This window comes from Heterocephalus glaber, unplaced genomic scaffold (genome assembly GCF_053883595.1).
Source record: "Heterocephalus glaber isolate CG9 unplaced genomic scaffold, H.glaber_assembly_v1.0 deba00001593, whole genome shotgun sequence".
Taxonomy (NCBI): domain Eukaryota; kingdom Metazoa; phylum Chordata; class Mammalia; order Rodentia; family Bathyergidae; genus Heterocephalus; species Heterocephalus glaber.
In genome coordinates, this window is record NW_028258368.1 from 1633775 (window position 1) to 1658924 (window position 25150).

At 33.6% G+C, this 25150-nt stretch overlaps 1 protein-coding gene across 12 annotated transcripts in view; it reads right to left on the bottom strand.

Annotated features, from left to right (window-relative positions):
- Positions 1 to 25150, bottom strand: part of Scaf8 (SR-related CTD associated factor 8) — a 208939-nt gene that overhangs the window by 154221 nt on the left and 29568 nt on the right. For all 12 annotated transcript variants that reach the window (XR_015444072.1, XR_015444071.1, XR_015444070.1 and 9 more), the window contains 5 exons: positions 20587 to 20670; positions 18191 to 18235; positions 7897 to 8058; positions 4526 to 4679; positions 3262 to 3392 (listed from right to left, as the gene is read on the bottom strand). Coding sequence is in view for 9 of the 12 variants with exons in the window: in XM_087193545.1 (XP_087049671.1) it covers positions 3262 to 3392; positions 4526 to 4679; positions 7897 to 8058; positions 18191 to 18235; positions 20587 to 20670 (576 nt within the window). In the remaining 3 variants the exon portion in view is untranslated. The remainder of the gene's footprint in view (positions 1 to 3261; positions 3393 to 4525; positions 4680 to 7896; positions 8059 to 18190; positions 18236 to 20586; positions 20671 to 25150) is intronic.

Genomic DNA, 25150 nt, shown 5'->3' on the forward strand with positions numbered 1-25150 from the left:
CAATGATACAATGATGCTGTGACTCTCAAGAGCAAAATTACATCAGCTGAAGACATCCTGGTTCTTTAAGAACCAAGCAGTAATACAAAAAGAGAAATGTTTCACCTGGGAAGGGGAAAATTCTTTATCAGCTTAACTCATCCCACCTACTGGTGTAAGAACTTTTTGCTCATCTCACCATCCTAATCAACGCAAGAACCTCATCAATCTAAGATCCTCATCCTCATAGGATTATTGCTTGTCCTCTGAGACATCTGATACTCCCTTTGATTATAAAATCCTAGTGAATTTAGTGATCATCACCGCTCTGTGAGTCATCTGATACTCCCTATGAACCCAATAAACAGTGGCAAGCTCAGAGATCCTTATCTTTGCCCACTCTGAGGCACTGACCTCCTGGCTCCCCCTATATGTTGAAACTATCCAAGTCTCTATTGTCTTTTTTTTCTTTATCCCTTGCTATCCCCCTTTCTAGCCAGTCGGAGGATTGATCGACCTCTGATACTCTACAATGACTTCATGTTTTATCAATTACTGCTGTACTGACCTTCTGTACTACTTCTTTGGGGAAAAAATAGAAATTGGTGTCTTACTGACTTTGTGTCACTCCTTCTGGAAAATTCCTTCTATCAAATTATTAATAGGCTTTGTTAAAATGAGAACATCTGCTTTATGAATTATTTTCAATATATTATCACAAATGAAATAATTTTATCTAATATACAGATTATGCTTCCTGTCTCTTTAAAAATAGAGAAATTAGATCTTTTTAGACAATACACAACTTTACTATTTTTCACGTAGTCTCTTCTAGTATCACTATTGCAAAAAGGAAGAATTCCTTGTCTCTAGATATTTCTCCTCTCCAACTCACGTGACGTACTGTTCAGATCATGTGACTTCAACATAAAATTTCCTGTCAATTCCCCATTGCTAAGCATATGAACCCTGTATTTATCAGCTCACCCTTTTACTGCTTTCAAAACTTAGGTCTCACTTAAGGCTGTCTTTTCAACTCTATCACTACTAACTTACACAGGCCATCTTCTAGGCAACTCTAAAATACCTTTTGTATATCTAACATTGGTAGGCCTCTGTATGTCATTCATTCTACAACAATGTACTGAAAACCTACAATCGTGTAGATGTACAGCAATGAAAACCTGACAAAAACCCAGGCCCTAGGACAGCACACATTTTAATAGGAAGAGACAAAGAAAATACAGTAACAAAACAAGTCAATTATATAATTCAACAGATGGAAGTATAAGCTAAGAAAGGAAGTAAGGCAAGTGAGAAAGGGATAAGTGTAAAGAATGAGAAGTAGAGTTTCAATTTTAAATAGCCAGGGCTTATTATGGTGACATTTAAATGAAGATTTACGGGAGACTGAAACTCAGGACCTTGCGTTTGCAAGGCAGGCCATGGAACTACCAAGCTAAATCCCTGGCCCAATTTTTAAATTTTGTGTTGAAATAAGTATTTTTTTTCCTTTTGAGACAGTGTCTCATTATGTAGTTCAAGCTAACACTGAACTATGTAGCCCAGGCCGCCCTTGAACTTGCAGCAATCCTCCTGCCTCAGCCTCCTGAGTGCTGGGATTACAGGCCTTGGGATTAGGTAGCCTTGAAATAAGTATTCTTTATTAGGGGCACAGTCTGCTTTTCCCACACAACAGTGTTTTCATCAGGCTTTTATTTAAAATTTTATCAATATAGTAATAGTATGCCTTTAGTCAGCAAATATAATGAATTATATTACTAGACTTTCTAATCATTGTTTAGTATTACAATTCTAACCACACATCCACATACAACTATACTCCTAGACAATGCATTAAGTTTTTTATTATTTTTTGTTTTGCTTTGAAATGTAAAATAATTTGCAATTATTCTGCAGTCCTACAAGATGGGCCCCTAATTTATATATATTTATTCTCAGCACTTAAATATTTCTGCATTCAGAAATATGCTTCTTTTTTTCTGTTCTGTACACTGCAATTTGAATGACTTCTGCCTGTGGATGAACTTAAGATGAAACCCTCAAGGGCTTGGTGTGTTTTAGGAGATTTTTATTACATTTTCAACTTCATTCTTTTTTTTTTTTTTTTAACAAAATTCACTCATTCTACTTACTGAATCTGAAAAAAGGTAAGAATGAGTGGTGCTATCATATGTCTATTAAAATTTCTTTTGAGAGTAGAACTAGTGACAAGCTCGGTGGTCCACGCCTGTAATCCCAGCATTCCAGAGGCTGAGGCAGGAGCATCATCACAAGTTTGAGGCCAGCCTAGGCTACACAGTGAGTTCAAGGACAGCCTGGACTACAGAGTGAGACTCTGTCTCAAAAAAAAAAAAAAAAGTAGACCTATCACAGTAAAACAAATGTATGTTACACATAAATTGAGGATAACTACCATTAATTGCAAATAATATATTTTAACTGGAAAATGAAGGAAAAATGACATTTTTTAAAACTAAGAGAAATTAGACTGGCACTGGCTACACAAAATAAGTCTATTCAAAGGAGAGAGAGAGAGCAAGACAGAGAGGGAGAGAGAATAAGAGAGTGTGAACTGGAGGTTTAATTAAGTGCAAAAGCCCTGGGTTCAAGCTCTGTACCAACAAAAAAGTGTAAGTACAATGGAACTACTTGGTATTACAATGGCAGCAATCTTTCCCATCCTTCAAATCAACTGATATATGTAGCTCAATCCCCCTCGATTCCTGATGCTGCAACCTCAGGAGCTTGTCTTCTACTTCTACAATATGCATTGCTCTCCACCTTAGGAAGTCAACACTTAAAATTCTGCCTCCTATTATCCTATCTGGCATGACTAGCTCTATTTCAAGTTTCAATGCAAATGTCACTTGCTCAATGATATCTTGTCATGGCCCCCTTTTCTAAAACTAGCTCCTTCAAACTTTGGTCATATTATCATTTTCTGAAATTGTCTGTCTCCCATAAGATAGAAGACCACCCTATCTTTGCTACTGGGATAGCAACAATACCTAATGATGTTTGGCACAGACTATGTGCTGAGAAATCAATTGGTATAGAGTGAGATTTTTATAAAACAATCTTTAATGATGTTAAAGTGTTCATGATGAATTAAACAAAAAAATGGAAGTAACAGAGGAGTATATATAGTAATACTATTTTCATAAAACTAAACAATACTTTCTAGGTGGTATGTTATTAAACAATATATCAGAAAAATGATTCTAAATTACTCCTGTCATTAACAGAAAAGCTGCTCACCTGTTGGCCTTGAGGACTTTGTAAGATCTGAGCAACAGCAGCAAGAGTATCTGTGTTTGTTATCTGAGATACCCACGGATCAGGCAGGCCTTGAACCACATTGGCTGGAGTAACAGGTGTCACAGGCGTTCCTTTCAAAGAAGACAACCCCACCCCCCAGTAAATATGTCAGTAAGACTAAAAAGACAGAAGAATCCGTTCTATTATTTTCATAAAACATAAATTTTTATAAATGTTATTTTATTGTCTCCATTTTGAAAGCATATTTGAAATCCTTTATATAATTAGCTAGATTTATAAAATACACCCCAAAAGGCCTAGAAGGAATTGATACGTACTTGTCCTGGATAAACTAAGCCACTATTTTAATCTACGATACTTAGGAGCATTAAAAACCTTACTAGGGGCTGGGGATTTAGCTCAGTGGTTCTGCCACCTGCCTCAAGAGCACAAGGACCCGAGTCTGATCCCCGGTACCAAAAAAAAAAACCAAAACCAAACAAACAAAAAAACCTTACTAGAGAAAATTCAGTAGCATGAAGAAATAAAACATATCCTTTGATGAAAAAAATTTTAAGACAGTACATATGTATAACATGAAGCCATTTTTGTTAAAAATCTGTGTATGTGTACATGTATATGCACAACAAAAGATAAATATATACCAAATGCTAACAAATTTAGTTTTTGAGACTGTGATAAAAATTTTTACTATCATTTAAATACTCCAAGAAAACATGATTTTGAGATTATTACAAAAGTATCCTAGTTTTTGTAAAAAAATTTTTTTAGGATTCTTTACATGCATTTCAAGTTGATATAGATGCAAATGTAAGAGGACATTGATAGCCTAAATCAGGAAAGACCTAACTGGCAAATCTATTTTCCCAAATTCATTTTGTTTGTTTGTATCTATCTATCTGAGACAGGGTCTCCTATGTAGTTCAGGCTGACTTTGAACTCACTATGTAGCCCTGGCTGACCTCAAACTTGAAACAATCCTGCCTTAGCCTCCCAAGTGCTGGGATTACAGGTGTGTGCCACCACACCCAGCCTCATTATGTTTCTGATGATTAAAAAAGAAAAATAAAGCTTTCTAAATTCTAGAAAGAATTACACAAAAATACATGATTTTATTTTTCCTTCTGAGTTATATTTCAATTATCTAACGTTAGACACATTCTTCAGTACTGTCAAATTGTTATTTTATAAATGAATAAGCTTATGAAAAATACGAGCAGAATACCTAGATACTAATCTATACCTGGAGTATTGCTCAGAGCAGTAGTAGTACTGGCCAAAACAGGTGTGACAACTGGTGGAGGAATCCCTGCTGCCATATCCAACAGAGGCTGAATAATCTCACTCTTGAACACATTGTTCTTCTGCCACAAGTTTAATACTCTCACTATTTTACTCTAGAAAAGAAAAAAAAAAATGACATTGAGATTTTGCTTTCAAATCTCTAGCATAGTCATTCTATACAGAGTATTCAGAGACTTGATTAGAATGAATATTAAAGTACTTTAAAGATTAAAGTACTTCCATAGTACTTTCCACCTCTGAAATTGTTTTCTACCATACTGTACTTGCAAACCTTCACTTTCTTGAAATAACATTAATTCTGTTAGATATGTAAGATAAAGGACAGCTACATCCAGCTGAAGGTAGGAATAAGTAGGCTCTGTCTTCTGTGTACATCAATTCTAATATGCCTGATAATATAGATGGCATAAAGAACTGTCTGAAGGGTTCCAATGCAGTGACAGGACTTATTTCATACTAAAGTGACATTTAAAGTTGATTTTAATTCTGTCCCATGTGATGCTTATCTTTTGAACAAACAACTAACTTCAGGGCAAAATCCTTGCCTAATGTGACCTACTTGTTACTGGTAAGCCGACTTACACACTTTTTCTCTTCTTAATAGGTCCTTTAACTGCAGCACTGCATTCAATTTACTCTTCCTCCCCCAGAAGAGTCTCAATGTTATCCTCAATTCACATACAAATCAAATTTTTGTTTTAATCTCACACTTTTTTGGATTACTTAAGTATTCAGAGTACTTTATAGTTTTAGCATAGTTTCAGTGAGTCAAATAACATTTATGCAGCTGCTATCAAACTTATGTACTACATGCTAACTACATACCTTTCTCATTAACCAGTCTTAGGCCAACTTTGTCAATAAATACAAACATTTTTTAAAACTGTTTCCTCATTTATAAAATAAGACTATATGCCAGAAGGCTTCTCAGGTTCCTTTTTTGAATTTCAAACTGAATTAAACTGTTTAAGGGTAGCTAGTATTTTCAAAGTCTTACCCATTCCCAAATTTGGAGCATCCTGAGGTAGAGATTATGTTTTAATTTATTAGTTACAGCTCTTCTTGAAGCAGCCTATAAAACATTTCAACTTAATTAATCTTGCTCCAAAAGAGATTTCATACTGCTATGTCTTCTTTTATATCTGGTATTGTAAACTTGAAAAGACTGAGTATTACTGACTTCTATTTGATAATTAGCAATGTTTAGAAAGAACTTGAGGATAAGAAAAATTTCTGTTTAAGTTTCTCCCGTGGTTGTATCAGAGTTTCTCAGATCCTGAAAGCTTCAAATTTATAAGCAGAAAAATATGCTCCAACAAAGAAGAATGCCTCAAGATGTTCCACAGTATTTTGCAAGCAACACCAAGTGGCCTGCCTATTACACTTTGCTTCTTGAAGTACAAGTATCTTACTCAAAGTCATTCTAATAGTATCCTGAACCTGCCATAAGTACAATGGTTATCATGACACTATTTGATTCACAACTGTTTAACACATCAAAGTTCTGCAAATAAGAAGCAGTAATTACTATTATTATAATGCTACCTATACTATATTAGGAAAAAAATTTAAAAGAGGCAGTTACTAACTATCAAAAACTTTGTTGCATGTATATATTTCAGAATATCTGGTTCATTTTTAAATTCCTCATAATATTATGATACATTTTAAAAATTATATCCAAACTACATTAACATGCAAATTTTTAAATTTCAGATAAAAGGTAAGAAAATTACACAACAAATACTCTGACTTTTTAATTTGACTATTTCTTTATAAAATGTATAACCCCACTAGGACTGGTTTTGTAGCTCAAGGGTAGAGGGCTTGCCTAGCATGCTCAAGTCCATGGGTTCAATCCCTAGCACCAGAAAAGAAGCACACATAGTGTGTGTGGGCCTCCCCCATTTGAAAACCTCATTTTCTTTTTCCTTATATAAAAATTTTTCCATTTCTAAGACATTCACATTCTTCAAAATAACTAGTACCTAGCAACTATCATTTACACATCTATACTGCCACAATGTCTCTCATTCGTGAGGTTACACCATTAATATAACCTTTCTTATGGTTAAAAATAAGTCCTATTCCATAAACATTAGTATAAATGAGAGATATTAAACTGAAATCTACACATTTAAGATTGATTAGTTCATTGTAACTAATATAAATCTAAGCCCAATTTAATAAGAGTCCTAAATCAATCAAAGTGCTGTTTTACTCTTAAAAAATGGTTTTTTTGTTTGGTACCAGGGATCAAACTCGGGTCCTTGCACTTGCACAGCAGGCAGCAAAACCACTGAGCTAAATCTCCAGCCCCTTAAAAAATGTTTTTATAAAATTTCAAATTAGTAACTTACTTCAGATAGGACTATAAGGTACCTATTTTAAGAATCAATTAAGATAGGTCACTTAAAATCTGAAACATTCTTTTAGCCTGCATGCAAGTATCAAAGTAACAAAGTAATTAAAACAAAAAGCAAAAATTGGCTCAAGAATTACATTACAATTACATCTAAGATGAACTCACAAAAAATACTTTGATAAATTTATCTCTATATTTATCCATCACAAGATTTTTTTGGCTCAAGCTTATATATCAGCTAATAAAACTACTTAATCTTACCCTACTTAAAATGAGTTGAAAGCTTTGTGAAGAACTTTCAGGTTTTGTGGTTCTTCCTTATAACCACCATTATCAGGTTCATCCTTACCTTTTCCTCATTTATCAACACTGCATTTAACTCTCAGAAAAGTACCATCTAAATTCCAAATCATCACTCAAAATAACTAAGCTAATATCCCATGGCAAATTATGGATAAACAACTCATTTTTGTTCTGCCTCTGGGTCCAAAGTTTTCTTTTTACATGCTAATTAGACTACACATTCAGATCCAGCAGACCTGAAGAGTTGGTTTCTAACATTTTAATAAAATTGTACCATAACCAAAGAATTTTGATATGCAGTTATTTTCTATTAATTGCTTGGCAAACCCATTTTTTACAACCACTGAAAAGGTAAACATCAACTCAAATAAAATAATCATAATCTTGAATTGGTTGTATGTGTGAATAAATGTCAAGTGTAATTTCAAAAGCTCACTGAAACCAATCTGTTTAATAGCAGCTGTTTCAATACACATTAAAAAGTTGCAAACTCAACTATACTTATCCAGTATCCAAGAAATTCTAAGGAATATAAATACTGTAATTATTCAAACTCAGAATAACCTAATAACATGAACTGTGTATTAACCTAAAGACAGTAAATAAGACCAAGAGGGTAATGTGTTTCATTAACAGCATACCTTGTCATCCCCAGGGCAACGATATAAATTCTGGAAAGTGCTAATGATGTTATTACTAAATCTGGGTGCAAACACATCCTTTTCTTGACCAAACTGATGTCGGGATTGTCTCACAATGGAGTCAATGACATATAGTCCAGGTACCTTGTATTCTGGTTTACACTGATGAGAAAAAGAGTGGGAAAGGAAGGAAACAGGTAAAACTCTTGACAGACAAAAGTCATCATAAATCTTATATAAATACAAAAGAATTGCTCATCCTGTAATGAAGACATTGACTACTCCACAGCATGTTTCTGGAATGTCATTTTAAAGAATCTACTTTCGCTGCTCTACACATTTAGTTCAAATGCCTGGGCCGGGGATTTAGTTCAGTGGTTCCACCCCCTGCCTTGCAAGCGCAAGGTCCCAAGTTCGATCACCAGTACCAAAAAAAGAAAAAAATCTTTGTACTCAAATGCCAGTCATCCAAGTTTCAAAACAGTTATGCACAGCTGGCTTCAATAACAAAAACCTAATAAAGTTTTGTTATAATAATAAAAACTGAATGATTTGGAAAAGCTACATAGATGGAAGAAGAACTCCAGAAAATATCCTGCCAATATGCATTAGATTTCATTTGGAGCACATAGCAAAGCTCGAACAAATACCAATTGGCAAATTATAACATTCTATTTACACTGAACAGTTTCAAATTTTTTCTGAAATACAGTACTACAGAAATAGACTAGACAAATCATTATCATTAGAATTCTGGGAATCCATCTTATGTAAACAATTTTTAGCTATAGTCCTGGGTCAATGTTTCTGTGGGATATAAATGTCCCCTCCTTTCTTACAAGCTTTCTTGCCTATGTAATTATGTAAGTACAATGAAGCATCCTTTTACTATCAAGCTTACTGCTTCTATTTTGCCTCTATAAAAAAAACTGCTTCTGAACCATGTTGATTAAAATAAAATTACAGCTCCAAAGCACGTTCTACTTTTGGATATAGTCAGGTCAAATAGTTCACCCAAAGTTATTTTCTAGAAATCATGTATAATACATAAACAAAACTATATTGTTCAGAGACTTCTTAAAAAGATAGATATCAATGAGAAAAGAATCCTCTAATTTCCTGTAACACACACACTGAAGTTTCTACATGGTATTTTCAGTCAAGACAATGATTTCAAGTTGCACACACACACAAAAAAAGAGATGGTACTTTATATGTTTTCGCTGAAATCACTTTAAAGGACTTCCTCTTAAGAGTCTTTTACTAAGTCAAAATTTAACACCAACTCAAAATAATCTATTCCAAGGTGTCTGAAATACTTCATAACAGGGAAAAAATGTTGGTGTTTGGACATTAAAATCTGAGGTTAAGCTAAAGGATCAAAACTTTCTCCATTTATAAAATTGTTGTTTTTCAAAAGTTTGAAATAGTTAATTTCCCCACACATTCCAAAAACACTGGTGTATTTTCCTTCAATTCACATACCCACCCAAGGCTATCTTCTTTTGACTACTACAACATTATTTACCTGACTAGGCTAATAATACATTTCAGTAAATATAACTTTTTGAACTTAATGAAAACCAAGGCATCTTTTTTTGTTAGGAAATATATATTCTCCAGTGCTACAAACATATGTAAGTCCTTAATAATTATGTATTGATTGACTGACTGGCATTTTAATTTTCCTAAAGGCAGAGAACAGTCTTATACATAATGTATTATTCTATACAAATGATTATATTGATAGTAAGGCTAAATAGAATTTATAAATTGATGAGAAATTTTAAAATTAATATTAAGGGATAAGCAAGGTATATAATGTAGTTTTTAATTTGATTTGTAAAAAAAATTCTGATTTCAACAGAGAAGAATCATGAGTATACACTAGAGTAAAATTTTTTTTGTTTTGTTTTGGTTTTTGTTTTTTCTGGTACTGGAGATTGAACTCAGGTCCTTGCGCTTGCAAGGTAGGCGGTGGAACCACTGAGCTAAATCCCTGGCCCCACTACAGTAAATTTGCTGATATGGACAAGTATAAACATTCTAAAGCTTCAAAACTGTACTAACACTTATAGTGGTAAACAGTAAGGTCTAAGGGAGGAAAATATTTCTGCTTCCACAGTATCTTCAAAAATACAAAATACACATGTTGTGGGGTTAAAATTTCTTGCACTAAGCTAGGCATGGGAGCACATGAGTAATCCCAGCACTTGGGAGGCTGAGACAGGAGGATCACTGACAGTTCTAGGCTAGCCTGAACTACACAGCAAGATCCTGTCTCAAAAAAACAAAATAAATAATTCTTGTACTAACAGACATTTTTCTACCTAAGACGGCAAAAAAAATTGAAGCATGATTTAATGTTTTAAATAACTCAAAACCTGATAAACTTTGTTACGTCACCAAGTAGAAACTATAGAGAAGTATTAAAACCAAGAAATACGATTTTTTTCAATTTTATCTTGAAGTTCTAGCATACTGAAAACTAGAATTTCTAATAAGACTCTAGTGGCATGATATACTTTCACTGTACTCTTTGAATAATTTCTAAAAAGCTGTATCATACTAAATTTTTCATTTCTCCCAAGTGAGTTTTGTAAACAGCAAACCAGTTATTAGCTGATAATGTAATGCTGACCAGGCTAGATTATTTTTAATTATAAAATACATAGTTAAAAGATCTTGTCAGTTAAGGAATTCTAAGAAATTATGGGAAGCTTTATATACTTTCCTTAGCAGTCACACAAACTGATTATTAACACTTTATGTAAAGTAATAACTATTATCTACACAGTGAACTCAAGGTATGGGGTATCTATAAAGCCTGGAAACAGGATAATTTACCTAACAGTTTCAATGCCAAGGGCCAGGGATTTAACTCAGTAGCACTGTGCCTGCCTCACAAGGGCAAGGTGCCGAGTTCAATCCCCAGTAGCCAAAAAAAAAAAAAAAAGTTTCAATGTCACAAAAATTCCTATGTTCCAGACTTTATGGACATCCAGTATTAGTTTACTAAAGGTTCAACCAGAACATATATAACACTCTTAACTGAGCCTGTATGATCTTTACTGCTAATTCTGAGCCAATCTACGTAGCATCTCTTTTTTTTTTTTGGTACCGGGGATCAATCTCGGGCCCTTGCGCTTGCGCAGCAGGCGGCGAAACCACTGAGCTAAATCCCCGGCCCCTACATAGCATTTCTTAAGGAAGTAAGTTAACTACACTACTTAGTTCCAAGATATTACTAAAAAATAGGAGGAAAGATCAAGTGATATTTTCTTTCAGATGGCAAACTAAATTCTTTTGCTATTTTCAAAACCTGTGATAATTCAAATTTTCTGAAAAGCATAGAACTTCAGCAATTCTAAGATGGCAGTATACGTTTCCACAACACCTACAGTGAAAGAGGGTAATGGGGAATCACTAACCCCTCTCTTCTTCATATTCAAGAAGCAAGACATAAAAGGTGACGACTGTTCTTCCCTAATGTGTCACTGAAACACAATGGGAGAAGGAAGATGACTTAGAGAAAAAAAAAAAACCCCTCAAATTTAATATATAACTTAGTAAAATATCTGAGGTTAAACTAAATATAGTAATACTCAGTCTAAAGAAAGTAGAAAGCTTTATGTTTTTAAGTCTTAGAATACGTTTTGCTTCTTGATTACAGAAATTCATTCTGATGAGTCCTCAAGATTCTTTTTTTTTTGGTTCCGGGAATCGAACTTGGGACCTTGTGCTTGAGAGGCAGGCGGCGGAACCACTGAGCTAAATCCCCGGCCCCTAGTCCTCAAGATTCTTAAAGCAAGTTTTAAGATTGTTTGGAATTTAATTCCTCAGTGAAAATGGCTTACTAATGTCTCTTGAAAATAATCTGTAGCTAAGACTCACTGGATTAAAAAAATTTAATAACACCAAATGATGGCAAAGACGGGGAACAACACAAATCCATACATTGCTAGTCATAGTGTAAATGAGAACACAGACATTATGAAACTTAGTATTACTGTATACAGCCAACTTGAAGAAAGGCATATTCTATAATGCAGCAAAATTCTGTTCCTACAGAAATGCATGCTGCACCAGGTGCTAGTATTTTTGTTCAGAAATTCAACATCCAAAACCCTCCCAATACTGTAAATAGGAGAATGGACAATGTGAAGTTTATTCACAGAATGGGAACATACACAACAACAGTGACAGACAGTGCAATACCTAGCACGGATGAATCCTAAACATACCACATTGAATAAAAGAACTGTAAACAGAGAATACATAGTATAGAATTCCACCATGTGAAATTAAAAATTAAACTGCTTAAAGAATTGATATTTATATGAAGAACAGTACTGTATCATACCTCTATGAATGTAAAATACCTTGTACCTGCATTATGATATATAGTGGCAACTGTGCATTATCAAGCTACTTTAAAAGATTTTATTCCAGAATTATTCTCTTTTCCAGGTAATGACTAAGCAAATCTTTTTAAAAAACTGGTGCCAGGTACCACTAAAGCAACTCAACTTAGCTTTAATGGGGGGGGGGGGGTATTAATCCTGGTTTGGTTTTGTTTTTAAATGGGAGTATGCTAGATTGACACTGAATTTTGTTCAGATGACAGCAGAACCTGGAAAAGCTGTAGATGCTATTGATCCATAACATACTGCTGTCATTGATCTTTATATATGCACATAAAATTTGAGTTTTTGGAAACTTTAGCCAGGCTGTCAACTTTGGTAAAAGTATCCCAGTTTACTGTGTGGAGTTTGTATGGTTTGGAAATTAACAGCCATATTTGTCTAGAAATGTTAAAATTTTGTTTCCATTCATATAGGGCTAATACACTGTATTAAATACATAAGGGCTTATCTATGTGGGATTGCTTTCAGAAACTAATACTTGTAAATAATGAAAGACCTCATACTTATTTTAGTAAAATTTTATTGCCAAGCAAGGACATGACTAACATAAGTCTGACTATGGTTACTTGGTAAGGCATATGAAAGGGATGTGTACTGGTCAAAGTTCTATTTCTTTCCTTCTTTTTTTTTTTTGGTACTGGGGATCGAACTCGGGTCCTTGCGCTTGCACAGCACGCAGCAAAACCACTGAGCTAAATCCCCAGCCCTAAAGTTCTATTTCTTGAAATGAAGGGCAGTTGTACAGGTCTTTTCTTGGTAAAAAGTTAGCTACAAATGTTGCTTCCTGTACTTTTTTGTCTATGCATGTATGTATTTCATGACAAAAATAATTATATAAAAAACCCTTGATTTCTTAAAAAACATGACTGCAAAAGTTTCTCTTATTGAAATGGCTCAACATGACTGAAAAGGTCAAGATATATTTGAAATGCAAATGTAAAGAGCATGAGACTTAGAACTGATCTAAAATACTGCAGGGCAAAGAAATTTTAGTAAAAGTATATAACGGAAAGTGAACACTTGCAAGTTTACGCCTTTCAAACTATTTGTACCCAAGTGCCTAAATCCTGTATGTTCCATCCCAAAGGTAAGAGTACCCATCACCATAGAATACTGCACCCTTCATCAAAGTGTATACATATATAACCAAACATCAAAAACAACCATCTTTCAATATTGACTGTACCCTTCCTCTGGGAAAATGTCAAAGAGCAGAAAAAGAACTATACCAAAAGATGAACAACAGCTTTTGTTTAAAAGAATACACCAAGGCCGGGAATTTAGGTCAGTGGTTTCGCCGCCTGCTGTGCAAGTGCAAGGACCTGAGTTCGATCCCCGGTACTAAAAAAAAAGACAAAAAAGAAAAAAAAAATACACCCACTGTAAAGTATCAACCACCTAAATATCATGTGCATAAAACTAAGAGACCAAGTTTCTAGACAACCAAAAACTTTCTTTATGGTAATGCCTAGGTGTTTAGCATCATGCTTTCATAATTATTCACTGAATAAATGTTTGTTACATAAAAATGACAATAAACAGATGATATTCCGGGCTCTCACCAATTTAACAAGGCAGTATAAGAAGGGGAACAAGGGGGCGGGGGGGTGTGTGTAGAAAACAGGGATTAAAAAAAATAATAATAATGAGGCTGGGGATTTAGCTCAGTGGTTCCACCGCCTGCTTTGCAAGTGCAAGGTCAAGTTCGATCCCCAGTACCAAAAAAAAAAGAAGAATGGAAGGAAAACAATAGAAGCAAAGTTCTGTAATTGGTGAGGGGAAGAAAGATTGAAAGGATGGCAGGGGAATGGGAAAAAAAATTAAGATATATTATGTACAGGTACAAATTCCCTATAATGAATATGGATCATTACGGATGTCAAAAGTATGCCAATAAAATTAATTTTAAAAAGATTAGAAGGTTAATCATAGGCAAAAACTTTTAAATTAAGTCAACAGTAGTTCACCTACAGGGCATTATAAGAGCCTAGGAAAATAAAATGTTTTGATGACATTAAAGTATCTAAAAGTAGCCACAGTGCCATGATACATATTTGACTAAAACAGAGCATCCAGTTAGAACAAAATAAACAACAGCTCTGAAGAATTACATTCAATCCTATTCTGAATTTTGTAGACAGATTCATTTGCAATATTCTTGCCAAAAGGCAAAATATTTCACATGGATATATTTTAGAAGTGGACCTAAAGATTTAGATTTTGCATGTCAAAATGGCAAATAACAGAATGGTTAGCTACAGATGGTAGAAAACTCAGCAAAGTATGAGGCCTCTACTCCAAATATAATTTATTTTCTTTATAATTCAAGGTAAGTAAGATAAGCTGCTTATTTATAATATAAATACAGTGACTAGGAGAGCTGACCAAATAATAGTTTTAAAACTTATAAAGTTTCTTAATTATCTGTATTTTGAAGTCCTTGCTTTGGCCTCATAAAGGTAAGACATAAACAGAATACAGACTTTCACAAAGGCCAGAGGTATTCTTTCAGTTTTTCCGGGCCTGTAGGAAGACATTTTCATTGCTAATTTTTCATTTATCACCATTATTCATTACTCTATCAGTAAATCTTTCATAACTACAAGAAGGAATCATACATATTATCAAGATGCAGCCCTACTTTTCCCTTACCTACATAATTTGTGTGAAGGGAATATAAAATGGTACTGCAGTTCTGGAAAATAGTTTGGCAATTCCTTTTAAAATGAAAACATGATTTACTATCCCAGAGAAATGAAAACTAACATTCACTAAAAAGCTTGTATATAGATGTTCCTAGGACTTTATTCATAAGCCAAAAGCTGGAAATAACCCCAATGACCTATAACAGGTGAATGGTTAAACAGTGTATCTATATCATAGAATACTACCCAGAAATAAAAGGGAAGTAACTACTTGATATATGCAATTACTTGGCTAGAACTGAGAGGAATTATGCTGAGCAATGTCCAGCTCCAAAAGCTACATCTTTCATGATTCCACTTATGTAACAATACTGAAATGCAAATGTAGAGATTAGTAGCTGCTAGGTACTAGAGACGAGGGGAGGTACAGTTCAGAGTGACTATAAATAAAAGGGAAGTACAATAGAGCCATGTAGTGTAGAAATTGTTCTGTATCTTGACTATGGTAGTGGTTGTGCAAATCCACTAATGTTATTAGACTGCACAGAACTAAATATACAAACAGAAATGAGTTCATAGAAAACTAGTAAAGTTAAAAAGGTTGACTTGTCAATTAAGTGACTGTATAAATGTCCTGACAGCAATATTGTACTAGTAGTTACAGAGTAGTCAACTATCTCTTCTCCAAAATGCTTGGGACAAGAAGTGTCTGGGATATTGGACGTTTTTGGATTTTCTCAGATTTTAAAGTACATATACATAATACGATAGTGTAGGGATAGAACTAAATCTAAACACTAAATTCATTTATGTTTCCTATGCACCTTATATTCATGGCCTAAAGGTAATTTTCTATAGTATTTTTGGTATGCCTGCACTCTGGACTGCAAACTATCACATGAGGTTATGTGTACAATTTTCCATTTGTTGCATCATGTTTGTGTTCATTAACTTTTAGGATTTTGGAGCATTTTAAATTTCTGGATTAGGTTAGGCACAATTACATCCCCACTGACTTGAACTACTGGCGGTACATGAACGACTTTCCCACTGAGAAGTTCGTACCACTGGTGGTACAAAACACTTCTAATCACTTTTATCAGTCTTTTTGCTATAAAATTATTAAAAACTATGAATAGACCAAATCTAGTTAGTTGCTTGAATGTGAATAATTACTGCCCAAATACAAATAAATACTATTCATACCTATTTAAAAACTGGTATAATAATCTATAAATTTATTTCATTAAATTAAAAGACATTTATAATCACTAAGTTACCTATAATTAATTTCTCTAAATTTTAACATGGAAATCTTACAAGTATACTTGCCAGTGTATATAATATGTATGTACAACTGCTGTACTACAAATTAGATGTACTATAATTTTTTTATACCATTTTAATGTTTTCCTTAAGGTATTATAATATGATGACACATGGTCTGCTAAATCAATTACTTTTCTTTGCATTACTGTAATCAAAGACCCCCTTAGAAAGGGTAGAAGCTGTCTGATGGGACAGTCATGTATGTACCACCAGAGGTTCAAGCCAGCAGGAATGACTGAATCCAAATCAGAGCTGCACGGCAGCAAGACATGAATTACAGCCCCTTTGTGAATGTGTTAATCTGTCCAAGATGCAATCATCAGAGGAAAATGAGTGAAGGGTATGTGGAATCTGTGTTATGAGCTAGTCTTAATTTATTCAATTACATATGATTCTATAATTACTGTACTTTACTGAAAGCTTAATTGAAAATATACACACACAATTTAACATTATATAAATCTCTGATTTAAACAGGTTGGGAAAAGCAATTCAATTATTCCCCATACACAGACTTGCTTCTTCGAAATGACATACAATTATCTCAGAATAGAATAACTCTGCTTACTCCAGGTCTCCCTAAGATTCTGAAATCATTCTCAAATTACCTTCACCCCAAATCAAATCAGTCAAAAAAACATTAATACATAAACTCATACTTATTCTTTAAATCCCTATTACTCAAACTGTGATTTCTGAAGGAACATCAAAGGTACCACTTATGAACTTTTAGAAATGCAAAATCTCAGGTCCTTCTCCACACTCGGTGAATTAGAATGTGCACTGTAACAACATCCCTATGCAATTTCTACACATAATAAAGCTTAAGAAACACTGCGGTAGACAGAAGAAACTTAAGAAACTTAAAAAACAAAACAAAACATAACAACTTCATGGCTTTAGACTGACACATCTTTTCAATTACTAACTTTAACTTTTCATAGTTTAATTTACCTAAACAGAGAGTATACCTGTTATTTTACTTATGTCTTACCATCAAGTTATCCAAACTACTTAATGCCAAAGTATGTTTAACTAATACTTTAGATATTGAGAAAAGACTTAAAAAAAAAAAACTGAATCAAATACAGCTAATTGAGTTATCCAAGGCCACCTAGCTTAGTGAGACCCAGTAATCTTATTAGATTCCTTTCTCCTAGTTATTTTTGTAACATACCGCAACCCTGCTGAATATTTAATGCCATATATGTACTTCTGATTCTCAACCAAGCTCTGCGCTTATATATGGTATATGAACATGGGCAGAATATAAACCTTAGCACAAATCAGGAAAGTACAGAGTTCCTGTTGTATCATTTTATAAGGTATAAGTCTTACGGGTTCCTACCACAAACTGGCATTGATACAGTGCTAATCACAAACAAGAATCCAAAGAACCATAATCCAGTCACTTCACTCTGGTTACAGAAACATTACTAAATGTATGTAATACGGCTGTTTTCAAGTTTACCTCCTCTGCTTACCCTGAAAATGGAACTGCAAGTCTATGCATTAAGATGTAATATACTAATGGATAAGACCAAATGAAACAAGAGAAAAACAAGCCGATAAACATTTTATACATATCTCATATAAATAGCTATTTTCTAAAGATGCAGCTTAAAATGACAAGAGAATTTCATTGACGGCTACACAAAGCATCATATTCATAATTCCAAATTTAACAAAAACACCTATTTGAAATCTGCTTTTGAAATTACTGAAAAGGTACTTATTTTCTTTTATTCTTAATTAGAAAATAAAATAACTGGAATCATTTTTTCAACAGTCTGACAAAACAATATAACCTTAGGTATTTGATTTAAAGGAGAGCACAGGCATTAATATACAATTTACTACATTTAGCCTATATATTAGATAGTATATACTTACTTTCTGAATGAATTTCTCAACACTCTGTACCACATGTTTATAGAACTGAAAGAGAAAAAAAGTATAATTTTAAAATCAGTTTGGGTAGCTTAGAATTTCCTACCAACTACAAGTTAAACATAGTTTCAAAGGTCCATCAAGACAATTAAATTTAATCAAATTTCTCATGATAAACATTCACAGTACTCACATTTACAAGCAACCAGCTGTGATATCGAATTATATAAGTAGTTCTTTTATGTAGCTAAATGATCGGTATATCCTAAGTGTATTACTTCAACATAGATACTTATAAAAGAATTCTCAAAGTCTTTATGAAACCATACTTTGACAAATTGTTGTACTGACATAAAATACTTGTGATATGCACGTGTATCACAAGGGTAGTATTAGAAAAGTCAAATAACTTTATCCACAAACAGCATCAGCAAATGTATGCAACAGTGTTGTTTTTAATTTCATTATCTCCTGCTTGTCTTAAAAAATGAACTGAAGATATATAAGATGCAGAAAAGTACAATGCCCTAATGGACCGCACAAAATTCAGCAAAAGTGAGCATATGGGTTAAAAATCAGTAATGATATGCTATCAGTCATGAAAAAACTTAGAAGATTTAAGTTTCTTAGAACATAATACTTAAAACATAAACCTCAAAATAAGTAACTTTCTAGAATTTATGTTTCATAAATATTAATACCTCAATGGTATGCTGTGGTTAGCACATTCCTGTTTAAAGAACGTGAATTGTACTTCTAATGAATTATGCTTTATCAGGGAAACTGCCTTAGAAGAGACAACTAAAAGATACACAGAACTAAAGATAACAGGAAACATGGGAGATCTTTTGCAAATTGGATAGGAACTAAGAGGCAGAAGGGGAAGTGGGAGAAAAAGAGGGAAAGTAAAAGAAGTTGTGTTATGTACATGTACCAACTCCCCACAATGAATGTAATCATTATGAACTATAAATGTGTTAATAAAATTTTTAATTAAAAATTTAAAAGATTCAATAAAATAAGTTATGAACTGTACTGTATATTAGATGATAGTATTTCATCAAAGTGCAATTTCTTATACATGACCAATATACTATGGTTTCTTGGGACAATGTTGTTATGAAATTTAAATTTGAATGTATATGGATTAAGTGCTATTATGAATGAGGTCTGGAGCTCTCCAATAATCAGCCAAAAACATGAAGAGCGTGCGAGTCTATGAATGTGTAGAAAGAAATAAAGCAAGGATGACAAAAAGTTAATAATTAGTGAATCTAAGGGAAGAATATTTAATGCTCATCATGTTTTAGAATTGAATTTTTAAAAATTAAAAACAGCAATAATAAATCAAAACAGTACAGTGTATCATAAAAATTAAGTTACTCAACTGAAACTTCAATTCATATTCTAACACATTATTTAATTTCTTACACCCTTTTGACACCTGAAAACAGAAAATGTTAGCACCTATACTTCATTAAGCCTTTTAATTAAAAAGGTATTCTGCTCAACAGTTACATAAAATGCATTAAGTACTAAATAGTAATATGTTTGCATATTCAGGATCATGAAAGATCAGATCATAATGGAGACTAGTATAAAGTACAAGAGGCTAAACTTATTCTATATTGAGCATATCATATACCATGAAAAAAACCCTGATATTTTAGTAGTCATATATTAATATTAGAAATAAGAACTCATTCATTCCTACTTTTAAGAGCCTTACTAAAGCAAGAAGTGCTAACTCTGGGAACAAGAACTTAGGAAGGTGTATGTGGTTGAGCTTCAAGGTCTTTTAGCCAAAATACTTTATGTAAAATTTTGTGCATATGTGTATTTCCTCAGAGGGTCCAACCTTTTCCTGAAATTTTTCAGACCAATGGATGAGTCAAAATAGGTTCAAAGCCTAACATAACAGAGCAATGGTTACATGTCTGTGGTCTCTACAAACAGTTCAAGCATTTTATGTACAACAAGGCTCAATTACTTCCCATAATGACCCATTTTCAAATCTCTATAGCATCAATAAGTTAAAAAACATAAGGTATCAATTTTTATTTCAAAGCTTTTTATCAAATTGTATTTAAAATTTTGTAAAGTCAGTATGACAAATGATAGTGTTTAACACATTCTTCATGATGTGGATATAACCAGTATTTATCACCTGCCTAAGAAAGGTTAAGGAAAAATGTGTACTTCAAAGTTTATGAAAGAATATTTACCAAAATGTTAAATATTTATTTGGTTTGCAAGTGGTAGGTTTTTTTCTTTTCCACACTAAAGATGTATTAATACTGTAAAGCTGGAGTAATTATATAAGCTATAAAAACTATTCTCCCTTCAAAATATTATAGTAGTATTTTCTTTTGAAATTAGGAGTAAAATTTATTACTCACCTTAATAGCTTTGATGGCTGCCTTTGTAATCTGGGTCATTTTCGCTTTAGAAATTGGTGGCTTATAGTCATTCAAGGAATACAACTGATGAAAAAAGAACAGAATATAAATACAGCAAAACTAATTATCTCTAAGAAATTACACGAAATTACCAAAATTTCCATTTTTTATATTCTGAAGTCAAAGGGCTGCTTTTCTTTTAAAAAGCTCAACATCATCAGCCACGGGAAAATGGATCAAAATTACAATGAGTTATCATTTTACACTCGCTCACTTATCATCAACAAGATAACAAGTGTTAGTAGGGATGTTGAAAAATTGGAGCTCTCATACACTGTTGATAGGAATGTAAAATTTTTCAACTTTTTAAAAGTTTGAGAGTTTATTTAAAAAAAAAATTACCGTATGACCTAGCCAATCCTAATCATAAGTATATAACCAAAAAAGCCAAAAACAAATATTCACATTAAAAAACTTGTACATGAGTGGTCACTACAGCATTACTCATTTGAATTCATTTAAATTTCATTTAATTACAAAGCAGAAACAACCCAAATATCTATCGACTGAGGAAAGCATAAACAAAATGCACTACATCTTGCACTATAAAAAGGAATACGATAGTGATAAATACTACAACTCTAATGAACCTTGGAAACATTATGCTACAAAGAAAAATGAGGAATTACTACTAACAGTGTTTCTTTTTGAGGTGAAGAAACTATTCTAAAGTTAGTTGTGATGATTTCAACAACTTCGTGAATATACTAAAAACTGCTGAATTACCTCAACAAAATTGTTTCAAAATTTGAGGGCAAGGTGGCACACGGCTGTAATCCCAGCACTCAGGAGGCTGAGGCATGAGGATTGCCTTGAGTTAGAGGCCACCCTGGGCTACATTAATGAATTCAAGGCTAGCCTGAACTATATAGTGAGACCTTGTCTCAAAAAACCAAAAAATAAAATAAAATAATCTAATGTTTAACAACAACCCTTTCTCCAAGAAATATTTCTTTTGAAATTTCCCATACAAGCAAAGAATAATAATAGTGCTTATTGAGGAAACAATTACAGATAGTGGAGAAATTACTCAATAGGCAAATAGCTAAGATTTGTAAAAATAATGGTATAAGATATTTAAAAGTCTAGAAAATAAGTTTGATCATTAAAATACTGCATAAACTACCAAACAGACTTTGGTCTTCATATTTACTCCTCATATCTACGGAATCTACTCAGTTTTCCCTTATGTGTCTCCTCTTCTTCCTCTAGTCACCAACTCAATGATTGCAGTCCAAATTATCTCATTTTTCACCGAGAGAACACCTAATGAATGTGGCATATTTTCCTCATCTAATTCATGGTTACATTTACAAAACCTAATCCGATCAGGTGAATGACATTCAAATCCACTCCCATGACCCCTTAAAATGGTCAATAATTTCTTGGATAAACCTGTAAAATAACCTGTATATATAAGGCCTTGCCTGGTCCTACTGTCTCCATTTCCAGCTTCATCTTCCATCATGCTCACAGCTCCCTCCCTGCTCCTGGTTCAATCATGTTTTGTTTTCAGTTCCCCACCACAGGGTCCTTAAAATGAGGCTTATTCCCTCTATTCTGAACAGTTTCCACCATGCTCTCCCTATTAGCTAATGTGGCTTAAAGCATCCTAATGAAGAAAGACTTCCCTGTTACGAAGCAGATAGACAAAGGACATAAATTCCTTTAATGAATTTCTTTAATGCAATTCAAGAGGTTAACTGTACACCTAATGTTGTACAAGCTGCAATCAATTCTAGTAAGAAGTACAAACGTTCTTCCTCTTTCATTTCCTAGAGACCCATCTGTTCATGATTTTGACTACGATTAGGTCCCACTGGATACTGTCAACGAACTTTTAAGCTAAGTTCTTTGGTTAAGATCTTTAACTCTTAAATGTAAGACCTCTGTCAAACTCACCTAGAATTGTAATAGACTAGTGGCCTCTATTCCTGTCTTAGAAAATCTACTTGTATGCCAGTCTACTCAGGTGCAAAGAGTAACAATACATTCTATGCCTTATAGCAAGCCACAAAAACAAAGGTTAATTTCCCAGAATTTCTTAAGAGGACCCCATTTGAGATCCACTCCTGCCATCTTCTATAGAGAATAAGCTCTAAGAACAAAAATCCTCTTTGTTGTTCATATTTTATGTTTTTCCTTGTTTTCAAAGTGTATCCTTAGTGCTTGGTAGAGATTAAGAATATGTAAGAATGAATTAAATACATATAAGACACAGCAATGCATAACTTTTCACTTTGAATTCCAACTGTGTTAATTTATTAAAAGCTGCTAAACCTCTAATCTTTGGTTTTCAATTTACAAGTCAGAAAGAATATTCATTTCACAGAAAAACTGTGAAATGAATATATATAAAGCTTTTAGAGCACAATAAAGTCACTCCACAAAAGTTAACCATTATTATAATCTTTTCCTTTGGTATGCATTCTTCATTTAAATAAATAATAGTAAAGGCTCCAGCAAACATTATTCACTCAGCCACTTGAAAGAAAATTTTATACTAGAGTAATGAAGAAACATCAGATTGTTTTATTTCTTTCATTTTGTAAGGTAATGGCTTCAATTTCAATTAAGCTCTAGTCCACAGTCTCATATAACGAACTATTGCTTGCTTTTTTAAGGAGATGGGAGAATAATGACTTCAAGAATATTTTCAGCAGTCTGAAAAGTCAGCCTTCATCAGCCCTCCTTTACAAAACGCACCTAGCGTAAATATTTCAGGTACTACTCAGAAAAATACTAATACCATACATTTCAAAGCCCACGTCATATAAACACTTCCAACTAACCATTTCTCTAGATCCTCTAAAATCCCATTTCCTTATTACATCTGATCAAGAAACTGATATAGGTAAGTTCATCTACTCCTTAACCAACTGCCTTTATTGAAATTTAATATAAAGATCAACAGCTCTTCCGACCAGACCCGCCTGGTAACAGCAGGTCAGCTATGAACATCCATAATCCAGTCACATAGGCGGCTTTGGAGACCATTTTAGATCTAAACCATAACAATAAATGACTCAAAGATATCAAATAAAGAACTATATGGACAGAAAAAAAAAAAGTTGACAAAAATTTCCTAAAACACTGCCTTTTACTAATCTGTTAAAAAAATAAATTTACTCCCAAAGTACCTTACCCAATAATTCTCAAAATATATTTTCCTTGAATTCAGGAACAAGATAGTGATTCTGCTAGTTCTAACATGCTTACTTAATACCAAAGATGGATGATTTAACATGTTTCCCACTTCTTGTCTTGTGCTCTACAGATCTTGCTGATCTTTAATCATCTCAAATGTCTACTGGCACTAATTTGTCTGCTATATTTAACTAGTTTTATGGTATACAAGAATAATTTCTCTGTTTAATTTTCCTAAGGTAATTAATTCAAAGTTCTTTTTTTTTCCCCTGGTACTGGGGATCGAACTCAGGACCTTGCACTTACTTGCAAGGCAGGCGTGGTGGCACTGTGCTAAATCCCCAGCCCTCAAAGTTCTTTTTGATTGACCTGTAATACAAATGTGCTTAACACTTACTGAACTGATATGAACCTAGCACATCACTTAAAAGACAGTTCGTCATCATCCAGTTTCCCTTCCAATCTTTTGTGTGTCCTACATAGTCTATTGTTGCTTAATCCTAAGCATCACACTCAATCCTGTAGGACATCTATCAAAGACCATTTGCTAAGAATTTTACAAATGTCACTGTAGTGTTCAATTCTTTAACAAAAAATATAGTGATGGAATGCTGCCAGCCAATTAGAGACTCTTAAAAGATTTCTATGTACAATTCAACCTACCTTTAGATCTACAAGATATAACTATGCCTAATACACAGCTACACAGCAAGCATTTAATAATCATTATCCAACTGCTATAATATTGCTTTGCTGTTAGAATTACCAGCTTCATTCAAACTTCTATTCTAATATCAAATAATGTCAACCAGCCAAAAACCAGTGGGAATGTAATTCTGTCTATAGTCTTAAAATCTGAATCAGGACAGAAAATATGTCATGGTTTCACACTGGAAAATGCCAGAGAAGGATCATCTGGGACTTTCTTTTCCTTTGCTTATCTCTATGCTTGTCACAGCTACCCAGTTTCCTGCATAGGTTTTAATCCCACTCCTGTACTTCTTGGGGTCTGGCTCCCTGCTGTGTGTTTTCCAAGTGGCTGCTGATTCCAGTTAGTTTGCTCCACTAACTTCCTCCTCAGGAAGAACCACTGTAGTTTCTCTCTGGGACTGGGCCTAGGTCAAACCAACATCCAAATAGAACTGTCAGCAAATATGGGACCTGCTATGTGCCTCTCTCTGGAAAATAAATGAATTGAAATCAGCCAGCACATCAAGCACAACTTGGTCTGTGGCAAGGCCAAGATGAAAAGACGGGCTGCAGGGATCAGGCAGGGTGATTCCTGCATGAAAAGAGTGACCAGCACCTGGACTTAACACCATCACCACTCCTGCACTCACAGTCAAGTTTGCTATCA